The sequence below is a fragment of the Rhinatrema bivittatum genome, chromosome 2 (genome assembly GCF_901001135.1).
Source record: "Rhinatrema bivittatum chromosome 2, aRhiBiv1.1, whole genome shotgun sequence".
In the NCBI taxonomy this organism is placed as follows: Eukaryota; Metazoa; Chordata; class Amphibia; order Gymnophiona; family Rhinatrematidae; genus Rhinatrema; species Rhinatrema bivittatum.
Genome location: NC_042616.1, coordinates 326794185 through 326820148, shown reverse-complemented (window position 1 = coordinate 326820148; position 25964 = coordinate 326794185). Strand labels below are relative to the sequence as shown.

Here is a 25964-nt window from a genome sequence, read left to right as displayed (position 1 = left end):
GCCCAAAATCGACAGCCTTGTGTGCGCCGATCCAGGATTTTAGAGAATACACACGGCTATGTGCATATCTTATAAAATCCAGCGTACTTTTGTTTGCGCCTGCTGCGCAAGCAAAAGTACGCGATCGTGCTGTTTTTAAAAATCTACCCCTATGGCAATAGACTATAATCAGTTGAGTTTTAGAATTTTGAAGTACTGGCAGTGCCCACAATTGATTTTTTGGAAGCCCTACATAAAATGCATTGTAATAGTAGGGCAAGCACATTATTATGAAAATCTGTCACAGAAATGATATATTCTATTTAAGGTGTCAAACAAGAAAATTTAAGAAAAGCCAGACCTCAGTACTGCTTTAATTTGTGATTTACAGCTTAGCACATAATCAAATATAAACCTTAGATCTTGCATCTTGGAAGAAAATGGGAAAATATGGTGATAACACTTGAAAGTGGCAAAATCCAATAGGGACAGGATCACAACATACCAAGAGGGCTTAATTTAATTAAAGTAGAGTGCCAAATTATTATCTTATATCCATATCTCGATCCCAAGGATGCATGAAGATAATGAAGCAATAGCACCTATGGAGAAGGCCAGACCAAAATGAAAAGCTGAATATCATCTGTGTTACAGGCACTTGTCTTATCAAGATTAGATTACTTCAATTCACTACTTTTGGGCCTACCCACAAATATTACAAGACCATTGCAACTTCTGCAGAACTCAGCAGCTAGGTTTTTGACAGGAACTAGAAGATCCGAACATATCACCCCAATATTGAAAGAACTTCACTGGCTACCGATCAAATACAGGGCCCAGCATAAAATCTTGTCCCTAATTCATAAAGCCCTCTACAATGAAAACACTAACGGGCGGATTTTAAAAGCCCTGCTCGCGTAAATCCGCCCGGATTTACGCGAGCAGGGCCCTCTCGCGCGCCTATTTTGCATAGGCCGCCGGCACGCGCAGAGCTTGTTGGGGGCGGGGCCGAACGACGCGGCGTTTTGGGAGCGGGACCCGGCGTTTCGGGGGCGGGCCCGGGGGCGTGGTTTCGGCTGGGGGCGTTCCGGGGGCATGGCCGCGCCCTCCGGAACCACCCCCAGGTCGGGTCTCGGCGCGCCAGCACCCCGCTGGCGCGCGTGGATGTACGTCTCCCTCCGGGAGGCGTAAATCCATGGATAAAGGTGGGAGGGGGGGGTTTAGATAGGGCCGGCGGGGTGGATTAGGTAGAGGAAGGGAGGGGAAGGTGAGGGGAGGGCGAAAGAGAGTTCCCTCCGAGACCGCTCCGATTTCAGAGCGGCCTCGGAGGGAACGGAGGCAGGCTGCGCGGCTCGGCGCGCGCCGGCTGCCCAAAATCGGCAGAATGTGCATCCTCTATTCCTGCCTACATTCGTCTACTATAGTCATATATCCCAGTGGTTAAAATAAAGAAGGGGGGGGAGGTTAACTTTATTTTTTGTTAAATATAATAGCTGAGAAACTGCTTTAAAACTGAAATTTGTGGTGGGATTGGCTATCACAGTATAGGATTTCAGGGTTCCTATCCCCAGCTCTCAGCTGATAGGGGCTGTCAGAGCTCATGCTGGAACCTAGGAGCTCTGGAGACTGTCAGAGAACCGTATCCATGGTAACCCGAATGCTTCATGCTAGGCTGACAGGGCAGTTGAGTCACTTAGGATCCAGGATGTGAGTGACAGAGGGGACAGGTGAAGGCAGAGGTGCTTTCATCAACTGTTTCAGAAATCCGATGTGATGGATTTCTGATACGTCGTTATATAAAAAGTAATAATAATAAACAGAGACTGCTTGAAGTGTCTTTATTCAGTAATAAAAAAAAACACAACATAGGGAATATTTGTAGGCACATTTCTGAGAGGATGAAAGTGTGTGATTGAGAATTTTAGTGTCTGTATTTGGTATAAGTAGCAACGGTCAAGGTAAGATGTCAGGACAAGATAGTGAATTATGGGCCGTGGGTTTGGTTTCTCAGCCAGTTAGCTGCAGTGAATGAGAAATAAAAATTTCTGAGGAAAAAAAACACAATTTTACAACTTGATAGAAAATTTACACTAAGGAGAAATTAATTTCAGTACAGTTTTTTTTTTCTGTATGAACAAATTAAGACTAGGATTTGAGATAAAATCCTAACAGACCCTGTTGTCAGCCTGAGCCTATTTATCTGGGAATTGTGCCTGCTTTTAACTCACCTTAATTATCTCCCTGTTAAACTGGAGGTGCTTCTTCCCCTTTGACATTCAGAGCCAAAGTAAAAGGGAGCATGATAGAAGAAAAAAGAAAGGAAAATAACTCTCTTGTGTTTCATGAAATAACACAGGATAATTGTGTAAAGAGAATTTCAGATGAACAGTGTAACATGCAGCAATTGAATTAAAAATGGAACATGGCATCTAAATATTAACCTGGTTAAATACTAAACAATATCTTCACACTCAAATGAGGAGGAGAAATAATAATTATCTCGCTAAAGACACCTTGTAGCGTGTGTGAGTGTAAATAAGCAAAATTCTGGGAGAGTGACTGCGTGATAAATACCTCCAGAGGAAGAAAGAAGATATATTGCTCTGTAACATTAAAGATAGGAAAGAATACATTTTATTTTTTCATAAAGTGTATTCAAGTTCAACTAGCCTGCTCAGACCACACATAGCAAGACAGTAGCACACCTGGCAAAAGATCCCCGGGTCCAGTGTAGTCAGTGTACGCATTGTTGTTTTATTTACAGTCAGGACACTCTTTTGGCTTCTGAGAGCATCTATTCCAGACAAGGCAGCTTCATCCACATGCTGCATTGTTGGAGAGTACTCTGTGGCCACTAAAGTCATGATCACCAGCTATGAGGGCTCTAGCTACATACATCAGATACGGCATAGGGGTGAAAAGCCACTGAAAATAGATAAGTGCATACACCAACATTAACAGCTACAATTTTTAACTGTAACTACACAAATATATAGCAACTGAGAAGCTCAGAGACAAAGGGCATCATTTTCTAAGCGGCTCACACGCGATAAGGGACGTTTTGCACGCGAAAAGTCCCTTATCGCGTGCGATACCAGGATGGGGGCGGAATCGGGGCGGAGTCAGCCCCGGAAGAGGAGGAGTCGGGGTGTCACTGGGGCCGACTCTGCGCCGACACCGCAGACAGCGAAAAGGTAAGGTCCTTTTCGTTGCCTATTTCGTGCCCAATAACTACACCTTCGGAGGTGCGATCGCTGCCGGACCGCCCCCCCCCCCGCTTCGGCCCCCGCCCCCGTTAGCGTGATTTTCTAAAGTATCGCAGGCCTGCGATACTTTAGAAAATGAGGCCCAAAGAGAGAACACAGAGATGTATATTATGTACACATATAAAGAACGTCCTTAATAGAGAGGACACTGCAAATACAGAGAACAGAAATAGAAAGAATAAAAAAAGCAAGAGAAAATGTTTAAAGAGCCAAGATACTTAAACAAACAAAAGAAAGGTTATACTTATCTTTGGACTTTTCTTCAAGTATCCCTGGAATGCTGGAAAAAAAATATAACCCAAAAGAATCAAATTCTTTAGTATTACAGTTTATTGTTCAACTTAGTAAAGTTAAAATAAAATAGCATATTGTATTGTAAGTTGTTATTTAATCTTAAGATACTTATCTGATTTGGAGGGTGTCTGTACAGAGCCGGTTCTGAGTATAATTTAGGGAGACTTGATAGGAGATAACAGAAAAGATTGTGTTAAATGCTGTTTACTTAAACTGAAAAGGTTATTTTTTTTACCAGCCAGTAAAACATCACAGTGGTTTTAAATAAAGTTTTTTTTTCTTTGTCTCTGACCATAAGCTTTGATCATATTTTGATTTTCATCTAAATAATTGTGTTATATTCTGGTAAGGTTGTGGTCCCTGGATCGTAGTGACAGCTGACTCTACCTACACGGAGGAGCCCTGTAGGGACTCACTATGATATGCATGGCCTCAGCTGAGACAGACACAGATAGAATGAGACTTTATTGTACAGGAATGTTGGAGAAGTTCCCACCAAGTGGGAGAAGAGACACAGTCCAGAGTAGTAAGGTTCACCTGTGATGATATCCCCGGTAGTGGCCCGCGGAGCTGGGTACTCCGGGGAATTCCTCCTCTAAGTGGTACACCTCTCAGATAGATCCGGTAGTGGCCCGCAGCGCGGAGTACACCGAGAATCACACTCATGTAGAAGAGAAGTGCAGGAGGTCAGCAGAGCTGGGTAGATGATGGTACTCACTCTGAAGTGAAGAAGGAGGTTGGCTGAGGTGAGCACGGTAGTGGCCCTAGGCACGGGGTATACCAGAGGTTCCATCAACAAGATGATAGTGTACTCACAAGCCTGAACAAGGCTGTGTCCCGATCAGGTATAGAGGTGTCATCAGGCAGGAAGGCCCTCCGAGGAGTGGATAGCCAGAACGTAACAAGGTTCCCAGTAACCCTAAGGTGTTCAGTCCCAGGATCAGGAATGAGTTCAGCAAAGCAAAGCGAAGTATCTCAGAGTGGAATTCAGCAGGAAGGAAGTCCTTGCTAACTCGTAGGAAGCACAGGTCGGGTGGTTTAAATACACTGGCGGGTGACATGATGCAGAGGGGACGCCCCCGAGGTTCCCGCCATGATGTGTACAAGAAGGGTCTGGCGCGTGCGCATGTGCCCTTAGGTAATCCCTGATTCAAGATGGTGGACGGGATCACCCACGCCATCCCTGGAACACCGAGGAGAGTGGCATTTATATGCGGAGGCCGCCATTCTGCCAAGAATTGTTGGTGCAGGGAAAAAGGAGATGAGCAGCAAAGTTTGCAGCCATCTGCGACCGGGCGCAACACATTGTTGTCAAGACTCTGACTTCCCTCTCTATCTCTGGGCGACAGTTTGGATGGATTCTGTCCCAAGTTTCTTTTTGAGAAGGCCCAGCAGGCGGAAGAGCAGTCAACTTTTCCCTCTCTCAATTGGTATTTTGATAATATCTGATAGTGACTCTTATTAAAGTCCGAAACCTTATTAATTGAACTTTTTCACTCAGCCACCGAAGCGGGAGACTCACTACCACAAAGTGGTGAGAGTCACTATGCTTGAAACATACTTGAAGACCAAAAGTTGTTAATGGGATTCTCTGAGATATTTCACTTCCTCAATGAAATGTCATCAAAAGAATGGTTGTATTTCCCCAGCTAGGTACTTACTTTTTAACAATCCCCTTCCTCCCCAACTCCTTTTGATTAGTGTATTCTTTATTGTATGGTTTACAGACATCTAATTATTCTGTTCTAGGAAGCATGGAATGTAGAATGAGGCTTCAGACTTATGGAAAGGAGAGTTGTCTTATTTGTTTAAGAAATTGATGTGCAGGATTGGTCATAAGGGTGTGATAGTCAAGCAAAATTTGATATGGATATGAGAAAATGTTTTGTTCTACTTTCCTTTACTTGTACACTTCAGCTTTTCCTAATTCCCTGTGCTATATACATGTCATCCTTCCCAAACTTCTGTGGAGCAGCCTCTGTAACTTCAACATAGATATAAAAGTGTCATGTTCTGTAAACAAAATATTACAGATTTCCATTTTTCCTTTGTTATCCATTTTTCCTTATTGATTCCCATGGAACTGGGCACAAATGAGCACATTTAAATGAGGCAGTATGATAATTGATATATGAGAAAATATTTTGGGCTTCTTACCCTTAGTTCAAGCTTTCGTCACAGCAGGAGCATACTCATTGAGCTTCTTGGAGCCAATTGCAGATAATGGTAGCATCAGGAACATGATTATATAATTGAGAAAAGAATAATAAGCATAAGTGAAATTGTAATGAATCCAATAATGAATTTTATGATTACAGACAGGGCGTTTAGGCCCACAAAAAGGGGTATATTCATTAGGGGTGTGCATTCGGATTGACCGCATTAGTAAAACGCAACTCATATTTTTTTTTTACTTAAAAAATTGATTCGACATAAACGATCGGATTTCCCACATATCGAACATAGATATGTTCGATATGTGGGAAATTGCGATTGTTGAGCCAAAATAAAAATATAAACCCCCTCACCCTCCTTAATCCCCCCCCCGACTTACCACAACTCCCTGGTGATGGAGCGAGGAGTGAGGACGCCATTTCTGCAATCCTTGGCGAGAAGCATGTGACGTCGGCGGCACGTCGAGTGACGCCGGCGTCACGTGATTCCCGGCTCGTTCGCGCCGGGAACTTTTGGCCAGCTTGGGGGGGTCAGGAGGCCCCCCCAAGCTGGCCAAAAGTTCTTTTTGGGCCGAACGAGCCGTCCGGCACGAACGAGCCGGGAATCACGTGACGCCGCGTCACTCGACGTGCCACCGACGTCACATGCTTCTCGCCAAGGATTGCAGAAATGACGTCCTCACTCCTCGCTCGATCACCAGGGAGTTGTGGTAAGTCTGGGGGGGGGATTAAGGAGGGTGAGGGGGTTTAAATTTTTTTTTTGCACATATGTACATATACCCAACTCATTGGATTTTTTTTATGTCCATATTGGCCGCAAGTGGGACCCCCTTTCGGACATAAAAAATATGAACATAAAATTTTGCTCTGCACATCCCTAATATTCATTTTTCCTCATACAGTATGGGCCGAATTTTCAAAAGGTTACGCACGCTTGGCCTATTTTCAAAAGGCCTGGCAACGAGCGTAAAGCCCCGGGACGAGTGTAAGTCCTGCGGCTTGCAAAAAGGGGTGGGGCGGTCCGGGGGTGGGGGTGGTCCAGGGCTGAAGTAAGTTTTAAAACAAAAAAAAGAAGAAAAAGGTAGAGGGGAAAAGGAGGGGGAGGTAGGGGAAGGGAAGGGAAGGTGGGGTGAGGGGGTAGGTACGTTCCCTCCGCGTACCTCCAAAAATCTACCCCTATATGTAGGGTGTATAAGTCATGCATGTTTTAAAATATATTTGATTATTTAAATTTGACAAAGGTCAAAATAATTTCTGCAAAATAATTTCTATATCCTGGATTTGTGTGAAGTAAATTAGATGTCAAAATAATTTCTATATCCTGGATTTGTGTGAAGTAAATTAGATGTCACAGATGTGAATATGATGTTCAATACACAATGGGGCAGATTTTTAATCCTTCGCGCACAGGGTACATTTGTGCACGCTACCTGGCGTGCACAAATGTACACCTGATTTTATAACATGCGCGTGCTGCCGCGCACATGTTATATAATCTGGGGTCAACGTGCACAAGGGGGTGCACACTTGTGCACCTTGTACGCGCCGAGCCCTAGGGGAGCCCAAATGGCTTTCCCCATTCCCTCCAAGGCCGCTCCAAAATCAGAGTGGCCTTGGAGGGAACTTTTCTTTCGCTCCCCCCCACCTTCCCCTCCCTTCCCCTATCTAACTCACCCCCCAGCCCTACCTAAATCCTCACTCTACCTTATTTTATTTTTTATACGCCTGCCTCTTGCAGGCGTATCTTGTGCGCGCCAGCTGGTTGCTGGCGCGCAAACCTCCGGCATGGCTGCTGTGCCGGAAGACTCGGGACCACCCCCAGACTGCCCCTTGCCCACCCCCGGATCGTCACCATGCCCATGACCCCGCCCTCTTCCCACCCCTATTTCAAAGCTCCGGGACATACGCGCATCCCGGGGCTTGCGCACGCCGCCAAGCCTATGCAAAATAGGCTCTGCGCGCGCAAGGGCAGGTTTTCGGGGTTATGCGCATAAGTTACGCACATAACGCTTTGAAAATCTACTCCATTAAGACCATGTTCAGCCATGATGCAAATGTATGCAGCAAGCAGCAATCCTGCATTATTATGAATGTAAACACTAATTCTTAGTGTCGGTATTCAAAATGTTGCAGAGATTGATGTCAATACTAATGGCAATCTTTCTAACTGTGGAAGATCAGGACATTACACAGCTTTTTATTCACAGGCTCTTAAATCAGGTATTTAAGCAAGAACTATCTAAAACTCAAGTTATCTATGGTTTCAGGGTTCCTTAATCAAAGCAGATGTACACTGCAGTATGGTTTTGCAATAGACACAGACTATAAGTATGTTGACATTCATGGTGGTACAGTCAGCCCTCGATTTGACAATACTCAATAGGCACATATTAGGTGTGTGCCTAGTGTGGCAAACATTTAGGGGCATCAGGCCGGCTGAAGATTTGCAGCCATCCAGGTCTGCTGAATCTTATTCAGCAGAGAACAGCCCTCTATTACTCTGTAACAGCCCCTTACAGAAGGTTGGGGAGGGGATGTGTTACTGCACCAGTAGTGCCTAGGATTGGCAAAATCCTAAATTCATCCCTGGGCACAATATTGCCATGGAGATCCTCATAACAGTAGCATCCCTTTAACCATGGAAAGTTATAACAGACTGTTCCCGCTGCCCTTTCTAAACAAAATAAAAAGCTGAGATAAACCCAGTCCCATTGAAGACTTTCATATAGGGTGATAAGAATGCTTAACATCCTCTATCCTAGTATCCTTTTCATTTTGGTTAGTAGGCTAACCAGGCTGATGGGAAATGGGTATGGGAAAGCAGAAAAGAACATCTTGGAAATTCATTTAAAAATGTATTCTAATTTTAGGCTGTGCAGTCTTAATGATATTAACATAAACAAAGGATCAGGCAATTTAAATGTATAGCTGCCCTGGCATCCATAAACAAGCATCCTTTTAGCAGTGGCCACACAAATAATTTGTATAATATCATCTCAGAAATATGTGAAATGCAAAAGGTTAGAGATTTTTGCACTTATAAACATAATGCATATGAGAATTTCAAAATAATAGTGGAGGGAAAGAGAGACATCTATAGAAATAAGAGATATGCATGAAAGGTCCTAAACATATAGGAAAAGAAAGAGGTTGAAAGCAAAATGGAGAGAGGATCTGTGAAGTCTTTAATTCTTTCATATATCATATTCATGTTACACATAATGGTAGGGCAAAGTCATGGAAAACCATTTGTGATGTTAATTTGGATGTGATGAAAATATAAATACATGCTTAATTATGGTTGTCAAGGTATCATATCTTTAAGATTCATAATTTTCTTAGACCCTTAATGTTATTGTCATTTTTGTAATTTTTGTAATTGAATTATATAAAAAGCATTCTTTGGATTTCTGCATTTGAAGGATTTTAAAACATAAGAAAAAGTACACCAACTATGTTTTAAATTATATTTGTGTTTTCTGTATTATCATGTTAAAGTTAATATAAATAAGATTCAAATGCCTCTTTCAGTAGGATATACTTATGTTTATACAATCTATTTTTGTTCTCTTTTCTAGGTTGTACTTTTGTACGCTTCTACTTACGTGTTAGTATCTCTGAGTATAGACAGATACCATGCCATAGTTCACCCAATGAAGTTTCTTCAAGGAGGTGGGATGAGTTTTATTACTTATATGTATTTATTTAATCCATTATATAACCCACTATTTCCAATTTGTTCAATGTGATTTACAATATAAACACATATATCAAATAAAACAAGTAAAATACATCATATAAGTGATATAAAAAATATATAAATATACCACTAATCAGCATTCCCAATAAATATATATATATGAAAAAATAATTAAATAAAAATGAGTAATAAAGCACCATCCTTTCCAAAGATTAAACCATCTTAATCAGGAAAAGCCTGAATAAATAAAATAGATTTGAATTTCCTTCAAAACTTTACATAATCAGATTTATTTCAAACCTCCAATCTAAAGAATTCCAAGCAGCAGGGGCTTCTATTGAAAATGCCCTTGTTTGTGTTGCCTGGAAATAATATTCAGACAGAGAGGAACATCTAATAACTTCTGATAAGATTATCTCAAAGAATAGTTTGGTACATACGAATGCAATTTTTCCACTAAACAAGATAACTCAGAATATATTGCTTTTTGGGTAAGTGCTAAGCCTAATCCATAAAAATAGTTGTTTGCAAAATTGGCAACCAATGAAAGTTCTTCATATGTAGGGTAATATTCTCTCCTCAAGATAAACCACACACCACTCACACTGCGGCATTTCGGACCAGATGTAAAATAATAATAAAGTATTTAGGAATCCCCAAGTACAAAGAACTGCAGTAATCCAAACTGCTAAGTGCCAAGGCTTGCACTACTAAAATCCAATATAGGCAATATTTTCTGCAATTCTAGCCACATTTTTCATATGAGATTTTAGCGAAAGCTGAGAATCTAGGAAGAAACCTAAGTTGCAAGCCTTAGCACTCAGTGAAACTGGGGCATTACCACTTATCAAATCCAGTGATAAAACTGGAGGTACAAATTTACCTAACCACAAAATAACTGTTTTGTTATAATTAAGGCATATTCCATTCATATCCATCCAGTGCTTAACCAAGGCAATACTCCTCTTAAAACTGTCAACAGGAAATTCTCCTATACTCTTGCTTGTGATAAAAAATTATTGATCGTCTGCATAAATTTTGTAAATTAAATCCAAGGACTTAAAAACATGCTGCAAAGGCTGCATATAAATATTAAATAAAGATGCAGATAAAGCCGACTCTTGGGGTTCTGCAGATACATTCAGATATAAATCCAAACTCTTTCAATTACATTCAGTGTTCTGTGTACGCTCATTCAACTAAGATTTAAAGCACTGTAGAAAAGTACCATCAATGCCAATGGACTGTAATATCATTACAAGATTAGTAAAGTTGATGGTAACAAATGGTGAGGAAATATCAATCTGAACTAAAATACCAGATCTCTTATGCTCCAAATCAGAGAGTATATCATCCAACAGAATAAGTAACAACATTTCAGCGTCATGACCAGTTCTAAAATCAAATTGCTCTTGAAGCAAAACCTGATGTTCATCCAAAAAATGATCAAGCTTATTCAGTACCCATTTCTCAAGAATTTTACACACATAGCAGAGATTAGAAATAGGATACTAACTGGATAAAGATTAAGAAGTGACAGAAGGATCCTTTAAGGGAGGTCTAACTATAGCTTGTTTCAAATTGCAAGGTACCGCACCTTCATTTAAAAATAGGTTAATAATTTTAAACAAAGCTTCACCCATATCATTAACCACGTTCTCAACATTGTTACATGTTCACTGATGAAAATATTATTACAATGGTCAATACATATATAGTCTTGCAAGTTTGAAATCTATTTGTAAAGATTCACTTCATTTCCATTATCCTATGACTTTCGTAATGGTAAATAGCTTTTCTTTTCTTACATTGCTTTCCACTGTTGGAATACAGTGGTCATAGGCACACGTGGGTAAAATCTTGCTATTGATTATTGCATCTGTGACTCGTCTCTGAAGTATATGTAAAAATGCACTTCAGTCTATTCAGTCTAAAGCATAGTAGCAAACTAATATAATCAGAGACAGAACTTAACTTTCTCCACATTATTTGAAATTTGTAATTGCTGACATTTAAAACTGTTTTTTTAGACATGTTCAGGGAATTAGAGGGCTGCTTGAAGTATGCAGTAAAGGAAGAAAAATGGATCGTAGTGTAGTTTGATAGCACAGTGAAGGATGTAACTTCAAGTCACTTTTTATGCTTTGATATTAAAAGTCTGTTTTATTTACCACTGTACAAGAAATTACTGACAAAGGGGGTCATTTTCCAAGGAGTTACCACGGGTGATAATTCTGCAAATCACGCTAACAGCCGTTATCGTGATTTTTTAATTTTGTATTCAGGGGGTGGAGCAAATGTAAAGTAGGGAGGATTTATTGTGTGCTGTGAAACAGCTGCACTGTTAGCACAGCCAATAACTATATCTCATGATGTTTCTGGACAGGCCTGTTTCAGAGAGAGAGAGAAAGAGAGAGAGAGTCTTGCTATAGTGCCTCTTTCCTAGACAGGTATTTGTATCTCTATGGGAGGCCCACCTAGTAACTCGAGGTGAGGGTTAAGTATTAGTGTAGGGGGGTAGGGGCCACTTTGACATTCAACGTGAGATGTACGAACAGAACAGTGGTCTCTTGTGAAGATTTGCTGGCCTTCGGAGTGAGGAAACTCACTCCAAAATGAGATTTGGGCAATGTTCTCTCAACCTAGCTTGATGTTACCATCAAATTTTCAGAAGCCAGGAAGAATGTGTTCAGACTGACACACATTTTGCTAAGGCAACACATGTATGTTGACTGCATAAGTTTGATACTGATCCTCATAAGGCAAGAGTGAGAAAGAGAGAGCACTTCTATATAGGGGCAGTCTGAGACTCTATATAGGTGCCAATGTAGAGGAGCACTTTGAATTGGGGTGGGTTTCAGAAGGTGGATTTGGGTTGGAGGGGTGGTGTTACAGACAGATTCAGAGGTATTCATTGTAAAATTGACATCACTAAAGAATTTTACTCTTTATAAGTGATGAAAAGAGTTGATTTGTTCAATGCAGCTAGGAGAGACTGCAGTCTACAAATCTACTCCTCTTGTTAGAATTGTAATTGCTTATAAGGACTCAGATTCTAGCCTAGGCCGAGGCCCAGATGTCAGGACCTGGCCTTCAGGGTGGGTCATGGCGTTGGACCTGGGTCTGAACCTCATACCCGGCCTCAGAGTTGGGTCATGGCATCGGGCCTGAGCTCGGGTTCCGGCCTAGGCCGAGGATCTGGTGTCATGACTCAGCCTCTGGGTCGGGTCGTGGTGTCAGGCCTAGGATCAGTGTCTGGCCTAAGTTGAGGGCCAAGCATCAGGACCCAGATTCTGGGTCAGGTTACGACATCAGGCCTGGGCTTGGGCTCTGGGTTAGGTCCAGGCCCCAGCATCAGGACTCAGCCTCTGAGTCAGATCACAGTATCAGGCCTGGGCATAGGGCCTGCATCTTAGCTGAGGCCCTGGCATAGGGACCCAGCCTCTGAATCGGGTCACGGCTTCGGGCTGTGCTCAGGCTGAGGTACCAGCATCAGGACCCTGGTCCAGGCTCCTGCTTAGACTGAGGTGTTGGCCTTGAGTAGGCCAAGGCTATGGCAACCTACTGTGGCCTTGGCCTACACTAGTCTGATGATCCGCACTGGACTAGATAAGTGGGGGTTGGAGAGATCCTGGCCCCAGCATTTTTCCGGAAGGATGGGCCGTTTTGGGGGGGTGGGGGGGTGGGTATTGCTTTATTTGTTTTTTTCACATGAATGAAACAAATCAAGCAATCCACAAACCAAAATTTGTGGGAAAACAAATTCCTGAAAATGAAGCACATTATGAAAACAAATTTATTTTTCCTGCACATCCCTAACTTCCATGCTGGTGGGTATTGGCTCTAACCTTCAATGATATCACTAAGGCATTATTTTTAAAACTATGAAACTGATGAAGAAGGCACTGAATACTAGAGTGGTGTGCACTTGTTGCTGCATGCAAGAAGGAGAGATATAAAGGATCTCATGCCTTCATGTGGGATTCTGTAGTGTTTGCTAGATTTCATGAGTTGTTAAGATCCTTTCAGTTCAACCTTTATTCCAATTTCTCATTTGATTTTATATTTAACATTCTCAAGCCAAGAACGGGTGAGTCTATTGCAATTATCTGTGGTGGTGGATGCTTTGATGGACTTCTTTGTTGAGGAAAATGTCATTTAAAATCTAAAGAGCTCTTTACTATTTGCCAAGAGGTAATATACCTTCATATGGAGTCTCGTGCAGGACAATCTGACAACAGTCAGTGGAGGAGAGGAAAGAAGAGCCATTTTAGCAGACCAGAGTTCCCTTATGGGCATGTAAGTGGAGACAGATTGAGAGAGGTGTTCAGGGGCCTGCTTATTCAAGCATTTGAAGACAAAGCACACAGTTTAAAGTTTTATCCAGCATTTTACTGGCAGCCGTAAAGCTGATGTATGATCAGTTGCTTTTGTTTCTACCAAAATTCTTGTGGCAGGACTTTGTAGAATCTAGAGGTGCTTCAAATTGTATTGTAAAATGCCATTTTATAGGGAATAATATGAATAGGATCTCACCCACAAAAAATAATATCAAGGATGCTAATTAAATGACCATCATAGGCATAGGACTGCACAAATAACTTCGGTCTTGATTCCTTCGGCATGTATACGAGTATAATCATCAGTTTAGCGGTGCTTGTCACAGTTTGAGTAAAGCAAGATTATTTTTAAAGAATATTTTTCTTTTGCACATAAAATACTTCATAATGTCATATTATCTACTTCATATAGGGGCCGATGCAATATTGGGTGCTGAGCTTGGTGCACCGATAAATACGCAGTTGAACAAATGTTTTGGACACGCTAAATATATGCCCAATGCAATATCGGGATTAGCACATCCAAAACATACATCCATACCAGTGTGTAGCTAATAGCGCTCATCACATGCAAATGCCATGTTGATGAGGCTATTAGATAGTAGGGATGTGAATCGTTTTTCAACGATTAAAATTATCGTCCGATAATGTTTATATCGTCTTAAATCGTTATAGAACACGATACAATAGAAATTCTAACGATTTATCGTTAAAAATCGTTAAATCGTGTTAGTGCGCACTAACTCGAGTTAGTGCGCACTAACTCCCCGTTAGTGCGCACTAACTCGATTTAGTGCGCACTAACTGAAAATGATACAAATAAACACTTTCCAGGTCACTGAAGGTCAGTTAGGAATGAATATGTGTTCCTATTGGCTGGCTGCCCTCTTATCTATTGATGTTACCAAGGTTACCACTGAGGTGATGGTTGGGGGGATGGGAAATGGAACTGGAAACTAACGAACACCAACAGAAAATGAAACAAAGTGTTCACACTTCCCAGGTCAGTAAAGGTCACTTAGGAATGAATATGTATGTATGTATTCCTATTGGCTGGCTGTGCTCTTATCTATTGATGTTACCAATATGGTTGGGGGGATGTGAAATGGAAACAGTTGGAAGCTTGACAAAAAAAGTAATGTAATGATCAGCACTCACGTGACTAGAACTTGTTTGTTTATTATTTTGTTAGCAGGCACCTGAAATGCTAGTGCATGTTGAATTTGCCAATCACTGTGCATTTTAGAAAGGTGGTCCTGGCTGGAACTGTACACAGTTCAAATATATGTAATTGATTGTTGGTAAGTGTATTTTTAAAGTAGCCACACTGGCACCAGTATGTTTACTTTTCCTCCTACTTAACTCACTAGCTCAGCTTTGTAAGAAGGGCTTCTCTGCTTGTGTGTTGTTTTTGTTTGGTGTGAGGAGAGCAGAAACATCAGATCTTTATTCAATCTACTACAGTCATCTCTTACAGTGCCCTATCCCTATTAATACCAGGAGTGTTGTGATCTTCCTGCACACAGTGCCCTAACCCTGATACCAGTCTGAGACAGCTCCCTCCCTGCATTACTAGTGAGAGGCTGGCTTCACAGACAGGGGGGAGCTGCCTGACCCTCACTCCTGACTTCCCCCATGTCCCAGCTAGTGAATGGTGTGTGGGTGAGGGGGGGGGGGAGGATGGTGAAGTCTGAGACAGCTCCCTCCCTGCATTACTAGTGAGAGGCTGGCTTCACAGACAGGGGGGAGCTGCCTGACCCTCACTCCTGACTTCCCCCATGTCCCAGCTAGTGAATGGTGTGTGGGTGAGGGGGGGGGGAGGATGGTGAAGTCTGAGACAGCTCCCTCCCTGCATTACTAGTGAGAGGCTGGCTTCACAGACAGGGGGGAGCTGCCTGACCCTCACTCCTGACTTCCCCCATGTCCCAGCTAGTGAATGGTGTGTGGGTGAGGGGGGGGGGGGGATGGTGAAGTCTGAGACAGCTCCCTCCCTGCATTACTAGTGAGAGGCTGGCTTCACAGACAGGGGGGAGCTGCCTGTCCCTCACTCCTGACTTCCCCCATGTCCCAGCTAGTGAATGGTGTGTGGGTGAGGGGGGGGGGTGGATGGTGAAGTCTGAGACAGCTCTGTCCCTGCATTACTAGTGAGAGGCTGGCTTCACAGACAGGGGGGAGCTGCCTGACCCTCACTCCTGACTTCCCCCATGTCCCAGCTAGTGAATGGTGTGTGGGTAAGGGGGGGGGGGAGGATGGTGAAGTCTGAGACAGCTCCCTCCCTGCATTACTAGTGAGAGGCTGGCTTCACAGACAGGGGGGAGCTGCCTGACCCTCACTCCTCCGGGGTATTGTGATCTTCCTGCACACAGTGCCCTATCCCTGATACCAGGGGTGTTGTGATCTTCCTGCATGCAGTGCCCTATCCCTATTAATACCAGGAGTGTTGTGATCTTCCTGCATGCAGTGCCCTATCCCTATTAATACCAGGAGTGTTGTGATCTTCCTGCATGCAGTGCCCTATCCCTGATATCGGGATGTGTGCAAGAAGATCACAACACCCCCGGTATCAGGAATAGGGCACTGCGTGCAGGAAGATCACAACACCCCCAGTATCAGGAATAGGGCACTGTGTGCAGGAAGATCACAACACCCCTGGTATTAGGGATAGGGCACTGTGTGCAGGAAGATCACAACACTCCTGGTATTAATAGGGATAGGGCACTGTGTGCAGGAAGATCACAATACCCCTGGTATCAGGGTTAGGGCACAAGTTCTAGTCACATTGACTGATCACATTACTTGTTTGTCAAGCTACCAACTGTTTCCATTTCCCATCCCCCATATACTGTCAGTAGGAAACTTGGTAACATGAATAAATAAGAGGGCAGCCAATAGGAATACATATTCATTCCTAAACTGACCTTAACTGACCTGAAAAGTGTCAAATTGTATCATTTTCAGTTAGTGCGCACTAACTCCCAGTTAGTGCGCACTAACTCCCGTTAGTGCGCACTAACTTGAGTTAGTGCGCACTAATCGGAAAAAACAATTTTTAACGATTTTTTAACTAAAAAATCGTGCCTAAGACGATTTTCTTGCCCTGCCACACGATTTCTATCGTTAAGACGATATGGAAAACGATTCACATCCCTATTAGATAGTACCCCCAATTTAAAAAATAATTCTGTGGCCAATGCACACATTTTAATGCTCAAAAATTAATGCCAGCCCAGAGCTGGCGTTAAGTTTTGTTTGTAGCACCCCAAGGCATGCACAAAAGAGCAAAAAATACAGTTTTTTTATGGTTCCTCCTATTTAATATTATTGTGATACTAAACAGGAGGAACCACAGAAAGCTGAAACAAAAAAAGAAAAAAACTTGATAGTGGTTAGGTTAGGAAAAGCAATGCTCAATTTACAAGCATCCATTTTCCTAATGCGTGGCTGTGCACCGGTTAGGAAAAACAGATGCTCAGAAAATTGGGCACAGCCACTTCTCCTGGGCACCCAATGGCATGAACACGCTAGGGACACACAAATTATCCATTGTATGTCCCTTTTAGCGTGCCAGCTCATTAGATTATTAGATCAAGCGCCAAAGAGAGGGGATGTGCAGTTGTTCAAAAAAAGTACATCCAAGTTGTATGACATTGCATCGGCCCCCATTGCATCTTAAATGGGCAGTGATCCTTAATAAATGCACTTTGGACTTAATGCTTCTCATTATATATTATATTAAAATCATGACAGAAGAGAATAAAGCAGAAATTGTGGCTCTACAAGATTATAAAAATCGAACATGTGGAAATTTTTTTGTCATCATTATAAGAACTGCAACAAAGAATAGCTAAATTTAAATTGGAGATCAAGAGAGACAAAACAGCCAAGTTTCACAGAGACCATTAGGATTATTCATCATTCAAAGTGTACCCATGATTGAATCACAAGTCACAACCAGAGCCCACACAGAAACTCATAAAAGTTATGTTTTCTTCATTATAAGACTCATCTAGTGGGCCAGACAATGGTTCAGAATTTGGAAAAGATCACAATTCAGTTAACCCTAATTTTTTAGGGAGCAGCTATTATCAACCCAGGTTGGGATGTTCTTACAGGAGATCATACAGCCAAAGTTCAGAAGAGATACGCAATGACACAAGATTCTCATGCTCCCAGTCTGCCATGAATCAGCGGTAATCAATTTGTCTACTCATCGATTAACATCAGCAGAGGACAAAATTCTAAATTGAGGACTTTCTTATGTATCAACAGTGTTACATGACCCTTTGAGAAGAGAATATTTTTACATCGGTTATTTTGGACTTTACAAATACATTTTTTTCGAAGGTGAAAGACAACAAGACTGCTTTTTCAGTAGTCAGACTAATCTACACTTGGATGCCACCAGGATCAATATTACCATATATATTTACTTTTCAAAATCTGGTGCTACTGGATCTTGCACATATTGAAAATGACTCTGGTCACATGTTTTACAACTTATCACAAGACAGGATCATTCTGAGGTCCTTGGCCCTCAATCAAGATATTTCAATCAAACTGGACAATAAGAGGTTTCATTGTTATCATGAACACCACAGACTATATAAGAGAACTACAGGGTCAATTGGAAGATCATTGATATTTTACAAAGATCATGGAAGATCCCACACTGGAGCTACAAGTCAAGCTTGGAGCCCTGTTGAAGTCAGCTAAACATCTTGGTTTTTTGACACCTAAACAACTAGCATATTTACAAGTAGAATCCCCCAGGATGCCTTTTTTTACAGAGTTCCTAAAATTCATAAAATCTTGGACCACTCTCTCTGCAGACTGATTTTGTCAGCTAGTGGATCACTTTTGGAAACTTTCACACACACTTTGTGGATTTATTTTACAGACTTTTATCCAGCAAGTTTAATCATTCATACAGGACATAAGAACATAAGAAATTGCCATGCTGGGTCAGACCAAGGGTCCATCAAGCCCAGCATCTTGTTTCCAACAGAGGCCAAACCAGGCCACAAGAACCTGGCAAGTACCCAAACACCAAGAAGATCCCATGCTACTGATGCAATTAATAGCAGTTCCTGTTCCCTAAGTCAACTTGATTAATAGCAATTAATCACAAAATAAAGGGCTAATGCAGGACTGGATTATTACTTATTTATCTATTTGATATATATTCTGCCTTTCAGGCACTTCAAAGTGGATTACATTCAGGTACAATAGTTATTTCCCTATTGGCCTAACAATCTAGATTTATACCTGAGACAATGGAGGGTGAAGTGACTTGCCCAAGGTCACAAGGAGCGGCACCAGTATTTGAACCCTGGTTTCTCTGTTTTGCAGCCCTCAGCAATGAGATGGCAGATAAATATTGAAAAATATCAAGGAGAGGACTGAATCCTGAGCTACTCCACAAGTGAACTCTCTAGGGAAGAATGGTTTGTTGGCCCATGTAACTGATTGCATTATTTTGGAAAGGAATTATTCAAACTATTTGAGGATAGTGCCATCAATGCCAGTACCTTTAGGTGATAGATCAGGAGATGGTGATAAACCATATCAAAGGTAGCGAAGAGATCAAGTAGGACAATGAGGGAGTCACTACCTTGATCCCCATGAAGTTGGAAGCTGTTTGTTATGCCCAGCAGGACTGATTCTGTTCCATAGTCTTTCCTGAACCCAGATTTGTACTGGTGTAGGGTGTATGTCTCAAGGTCACGTACAACCTGTCACTGTTAGTGGGTTCCACCCTGGCTTGGGCCTCCCCTCTTTGGGAAAGAGATGATCCACTTCTGATAGATATGGCTGTACCTCCATAGCATCCACTGATATGGCAAGGGTCCAGGTCAGGATGAGAGTATGTGCTTCACTTCCACATGTTGGTGTCTGAGCTCTAATGAGATGAGGACAGCTTGAATGTCATCTTCTGACAAGGCTTATCCGAATGAATCAAAGATGAGCTGGTTGACAAAAATCTGCCTGCTACAATGCAAGGGCTCATCAGTCTGGCCATATGCCTGGATCTTCAATTCCAAAAGCAGGCAAGGGAGAGAGGCTCGTCTCAATGCCCCATCTGTTTGGCTCCTGGCTTTCAATGTCCAGTAATCCAGAATACAAGAGGTAGTAACCCTACCAGAAGAATCTATACAAGTAGATTGTTTCTGGATATTTCCAGAGAAAAAGCAGAGATGGAGGCACCTTATCCTTTGTCAGCACTATGCCGCTCAAGGGCACTTCACGGCTCGGTGCCCGGCTAAGCCAGGAAATTCCAGGACCTAGGGCTGGTGAGAGAGGCCACCCTAAGTTGATCCTGCTCCTTTCTACAAATTCTGGTACTGGCCTGGCTTTCCATTGGGTGGGCTTTGATCAATGTTCAAGCATTTCTAGACATGGGTGCTGGTATTAATTGTATCACTGAGGTGCTGGTGTGTCACTATCCAGTTGGAGACCCCACTCACAATTTGGTCTAAGAGGACTCCTTACTGGTCAAGTCTCAATGACCACTGCACCATTCCTGATGCAGACCAGCCTGTTCTATCAGCCTATATGTTCTACCCAAGGTAGCCAATGATGTTATCCTGGGTCTAGCCTGGCTTATGCAACACTAACCTAACATTGATTGTGGAATCAATGCAGATTGCTAAATGGAGCATCTCCTGCCAAGCACACTGCCTGTCGAAGGCCAAGTCAACCATCACTCTCACCTAAATGGTACCTTCAGATTTACCTGGTCTGCTTCCTCAATACTCTGTATACATTGATTTCTTCAGCAAATAGGAATCTGAGGCCCTTACACTGCACCTCTCCACAACTGTCCTATTGACCTCCTTCCAGGGAAGATGCCACCCAGTGGGAGGGTTTACCCTTTCTCTACTCCAGAGACCGAGGCTATTTTGAAGTATATCCAGGAGAGACTAGAGAGGGGGTTTGTTCACCCATCTTTCTCCCCTGCCGAGGCTGGATTTTTCTTTGTTGGGAAGAAAAATGGCTTGCTCCACTCTTGCGTCAATTATCAAGGACTCAATGCCATCACCAAAAAGAATTGATACCCATTGCCACTTATCACAGAACTCTTTGACTGCCTAGATATTCACCAAACTTACTGTTTGTGGGGTATCTAACCTGACTAGGTTCATAGATGGTAATAATTGGAAGACAGGTTTCAATACAAAGGATGAGCACTACAAGTACCTGGTGATGCCCTTTGGGTTTTGCAATGCTCGGTTGTCTTCCAGTTTATGGTTAATAAAATTTTCCGTAAACATCTCTATTCCCATGTGGTTGTATATATGGATGACATTCTTGTCTTCTCCAAAATAGGTCCGGGAGTATTGTCTCTATGCTAAATTAGAGAAATGGACTTTTGAACAGCAAGAGATACAATTTTTAGGCTATATCATTTCGGGAAATGGTCTTTGGATGTATCCAGACAAGCTGAAGCCTATCCGGGACTGTCTGAAGCCCATAGGCTTCAGGGCCCTACAGTGGTTCCTTGGGTTCATGAATTTTTATCGACAGTTTGTTCAGAGCTACCCTCCCTGGCTGCTCTACTTATGGCCCTTATCAAGAAGGACATCAACAATCTTCTGATCCAAGATGGCCACCACATCGTGAACACAGAAGCGACCGAGCTCCACGTTGCATTTTTCCTAACCTTGCCAAATTTTTCTTCAAAAAAATTATTTTTCTTCATTTTCCTCATGCCACATACTAAATGAAAGGAAGCATTCCGTGCTGTGCAGTCTGAGCTGTGCTGTGCAGTCTGAGCCAGAGAGCGGGGCAGCTGATGTCAATGGCAGAGAGCGGATGCCACACATCTTGGCTGAAGAAATATCTCTCAGCCCCGGTGAGCCAACAACTCCTACCCTTGCTTACAAACCCCTCGTGGAAGAGGGGATGGAACAACTGGAAGGTACGCCGAGTCAGCCCTCGGAAACATCATTAGACACCCAGAGAAGAGGTACGGGAACTGTGCCTGCTTCGGAGAGCCAGGAAATCCCAGGCTCCAGGGGGAGAGATGCTGAAATGCGGCGAGATGAGCCAAGCAAGGAAGCCCTCTCGGATATGGGAGCAGAGGGAAAAGGTATTCAAGTAGTTTTGAAATATCCGTTAAGAATTCCTGAGAAAATAACTTTTGAAGAGATTTGGAAGGCCTTGACCACAATGAATATGGCTATAATAGACTTAACTAATGTTGTGAAGCAGAATATGGAAAAGTCTAATAATATGGAAATTAAAATTCATACAATTGAAAAATCTTTGGCAAGTGCAGAAAAGGAAATTAAGAATATGAAAGAGGTGCAAGTTAACCGTATTAAATCTGAGTCTTTTGCTAATAGGAAGATTGACTTTCTGGAAAATCAGCTTCGGAGAATTAATTTGAGAATTCTGAACTTTCCAAAAACAAAATGGATGACAAAAGATTTAATTAAAAGTTATCTTATAAATATTCTAGCTTATACTGAAACTACAGTTCCAATAATTTCAAGATTATACTATTTGCCTGGGAGACAAGAAAAAGATAAAGAACAGCAAGAACAGCAAGAAGAGCAATTGAGTAATAATATTCCTACAGATAATTTGACAGAATTCATAGAGAAGTCTTTTGAAGCAAAAATTGAAGAAAGGGCAACGGTATTTGTGACTTTTCTTCAAACATTAGATAGGGATGAGGTTTTGAAGAGGTCGGTTAGAAAGCAGTCTAAATTATTCTATGGTTTTCAAATTAGAGTCTTCCCGGACATTACAAAGAGAATTCAAGAAAAACGAAAAGCTTTTCTGACTATGAGAAATGAAATTGTGGCCAGGGTAGCCAAGTTTTATTTGAGATATCCTTGCCGCTGTATTTTGGTGTATCATGATGATAAGTATATATTTACAGAGATAGAACAACTACGGTTATACCTGGACTCTCACTCCCAATAGTTCCTAGATGTAAGGCTAAATTTAAAGTAAACTGCACAAGCACGATGTGTCAGCATTAAGTTTAATGTTTGAAAAATTTTCTTTAAACTACCGCTTGTATTTAGGATCTCCCCATCGTTTCTTATAATATGGAAGTAATATTACATACTATAATTGCATTTATATTTGTTTTTTTCTTGGAACTAAGCATTGTTTTAGACTTCCTATTTTCTGAAGACATTGTTGTTTCAATGTATTTGATAAGTTGAAAATTCAATAAATATAAAATTAATAATAAAAAAAAGAAGGACATCAACACCAGGAACTGAGATGATGGTGTCATCCAGGCATTTGACAGACCTAAACAGGAGCTCAACAGGGATCCTGGCCTCCATCATCTGGACCCTTCCAAGCTGTTTGTGCTGGAGGTAGATGCTTCTACTCTTGGGGTAGGGGCTGTGCTCTTATAACACTACAATTAAGGAGCACTTGTGATCTGCTCCTATTTTTCCAAGAAATTCTCTCCAGTGGAAAATAACTATTGGTGACCTTGAGTTGCTGGCTTTCAAATTATCCCTCAAAGTATTGTAGCACTTATTAGAAGGTGCCAAGTTTTCAGTGACCATCTACACAGACCACAAAATCTGGAATATTTGTCACAGGTTCAGTGCTCATTGGTCACTGTTTTTCAACAGATATGATTTTCAATTACATTAACCCCCAACAGAGAAGAACCAGCAGACTGATTCCCTGTCCCAGTCCTTTGATGCCGAGGATTCCTTAGAGCAACCCTGGCACTCTGACTCAGCAAGAATCATAGTAGCAGACACAGTACCATTTCCACCAACAGCTCCCTCAACAGCTCCATGAGAAAGTACTGCACCAGTCTCAATACTCTCAGTTGGTGGGCCATCCTGGCATCACCAGGACTAGGGAGCTAATCTTCTGCCACTAGTGGTGGCTCCAGATAAAGACTGATTTTAAGCAGGATGTGGACTCATGCCCTGTATGTACCATGAACAAGAGGTCCCGAGCACCTTGGAGGATGTTATAACCACTGCCAGCCCCCTAGAACTCAATTGGCTACTGACTTTGTGACAGACCTCCCACACGCTTGTGGCAATACCACAATCTGAGTGGTGATGGCTTGTTTTTCGAAAATGGTCCACTTTGTACCTCATTCTGGACTTCCCTCAGCATCAGAGCTGGCTAATCTTTTTGTTCAGCATGCCTTTATACTGCATGGATTCCTGACCCTTTTCCTCTCACAACTGCACTTTTGGAAGAGTCTTTGCAAGAAATTTGGCATCACTTTGGATTTCACGTCAGTGTATCACCTCCATAGTAACAGCAAAACTGAGCAGTTGAATCAGACCTGCAAAGCCTTCTTTAGGTCATATGTAAACCAACATCAAGAAAACTGAGCATATCTTCTCCAGAGTGGAATTCTGCCACAACAACCATGTGAGGGCCTCAACTGGATCCTCACTCTTTTATATGATGTTCGGCCATCACCTCATGTGCCAATGTCAATTCCAATCTCAGTATCCTGTCCCAAAGCTAATGTAATGGACCACAAATTACAAGAACTTTGGCATAGAACCCACCATCTCCTGGAGCAAGTGGTGGGGCGTTCCAAGAAACAAGCAGATAAAATATGCCATCTTGATATGGTATCTGGTTCCCAGTTGCCTTTAAAAATGTAAAAAGTATGAAAATCAATAAACTCTAACCCATTCAGAATTATTTTTAATTGTTCTGAATAATTTTTTATCTAAAAACAACTAGTGCAGCACTGCACAGGACAGCACTGGTGTTCTTAAATATAATAGTTTAAAAGGAAAAATTTTGTTTTCTTCAGTTGTTAGGTCTGCAAGCTAGCCAGTGCTTTAAGAGTGATTTATGTCACAGACATGGCAGAGTTCCAAGAGTCTGTAGCACAGATTTACCAGAGTTTGTGTCTCTAATTAGCAATGGACTCTGGATAAAGGAAAAATAATGATGTCTTTTAACCATTTATATTTATGATAAACATATACCTATTGCTTGCATTTAAACAGAAGTATTAGAAGCTTATGTTCTTATGGTCTTATATATATATATATAATTAGAGAAGTAAAATCAAGTGCTCTTTTGTCAATTAGATATAATTACTATACCAGATTGAAGCATACAGGTGTCTTGACATAGTATATAAGATCACAGTGTTTTTTCTAGCTAATCTTTCCTTGTACATTTAGTGGTGTAGTAACTTATGAGTTTATAAGATTGCTAAGTTAGCTGATCACATCCTTATTATAAACTGTTAAAAATAGCAATACTGTAAAATCCAAATAAGTGGGGCTACTGCTATCATATTCTGATCAGAGCATGCCCTAGGCTTTGGCAAAAAGAAGTTTAACTCTTTGGTAAGCAATCACTTTGAATTTCGTCTTTTTGTATCAAATGAATTTTAAAAAGCACTGAAAACGTATTTATTCACTTGCGCTTATAATATATCTCAATGACCTCCTTAATACTACTATAATTACTGTCATCTATTACAGTCTGAATGTAATTACATTGTATTTTTAATTTGTTGTATTGCTATGAATTTGTGTATGTTTTAATATGTGCACTGCCTAGACGGATAGATTATTACCATTGGCGCAGTATATAAAAACTTTTAAATAAATAAATAAAAATAAATAAATAAATAAATCTGAATGAATTTGATTTAAAAAGACTTAGGGCCTTATTTTCCAAGGCTATCGCAGGCTTGCGCTAACAGCTCAAGCCTGCGATAGCTTGCAAAGGTAGTGCACGCCTGCGCTACCTAAACTGGAGCGGAGTTGGCCCCGGAAGAGGAGGAGTCGGGGCATCACCAGGGCCGACTCTGCGAAGACGCCGCGGATGGCGAAAAGGTAAGGGTCTTTTCGCGTCCTACTTCGCGCCCAATAACTATACCTTCCATGGTGGCGCTATTGGGTGCGAAACTGGCAGCGATCGCATCGCAGCGGTGCGATCACTGCCGGCTAGCGCAGGACCCCCCCCCCCCGCTTTTACCCCCCCGCCCCCCATTAGCGCAATTTTCTAAAGTATCGCAGGCTTGAGATATTTTAGAAAATGAGGCCCTTAGTCTGAATTGATCTGACTTAATTAAATGTATCAATTAAATGTAATTGTATATTTTTCTCACGTAAAATAAAAATATATTCTTCTTTTGAGAATATGTCACTGACTGAGTAAATCACAGTGACTCTGATTTCATAAAAATTAACTGAGCTCAATAAATGTATTATGGTTTTTCTAATGCCAGGAG

The 25964-nt window shown here is 41.8% G+C and overlaps 1 protein-coding gene across 1 annotated transcript in view; it reads left to right on the top strand.

Annotated features, from left to right (window-relative positions):
• NPSR1 (neuropeptide S receptor 1) overlaps positions 1 to 25964 on the top strand; it is a 197691-nt gene that overhangs the window by 15270 nt on the left and 156457 nt on the right. Inside the window, exon 3 of the mRNA XM_029587090.1 lies at positions 9292 to 9385. Coding sequence (XP_029442950.1) covers positions 9292 to 9385 — 94 coding nt within the window. The remainder of the gene's footprint in view (positions 1 to 9291; positions 9386 to 25964) is intronic.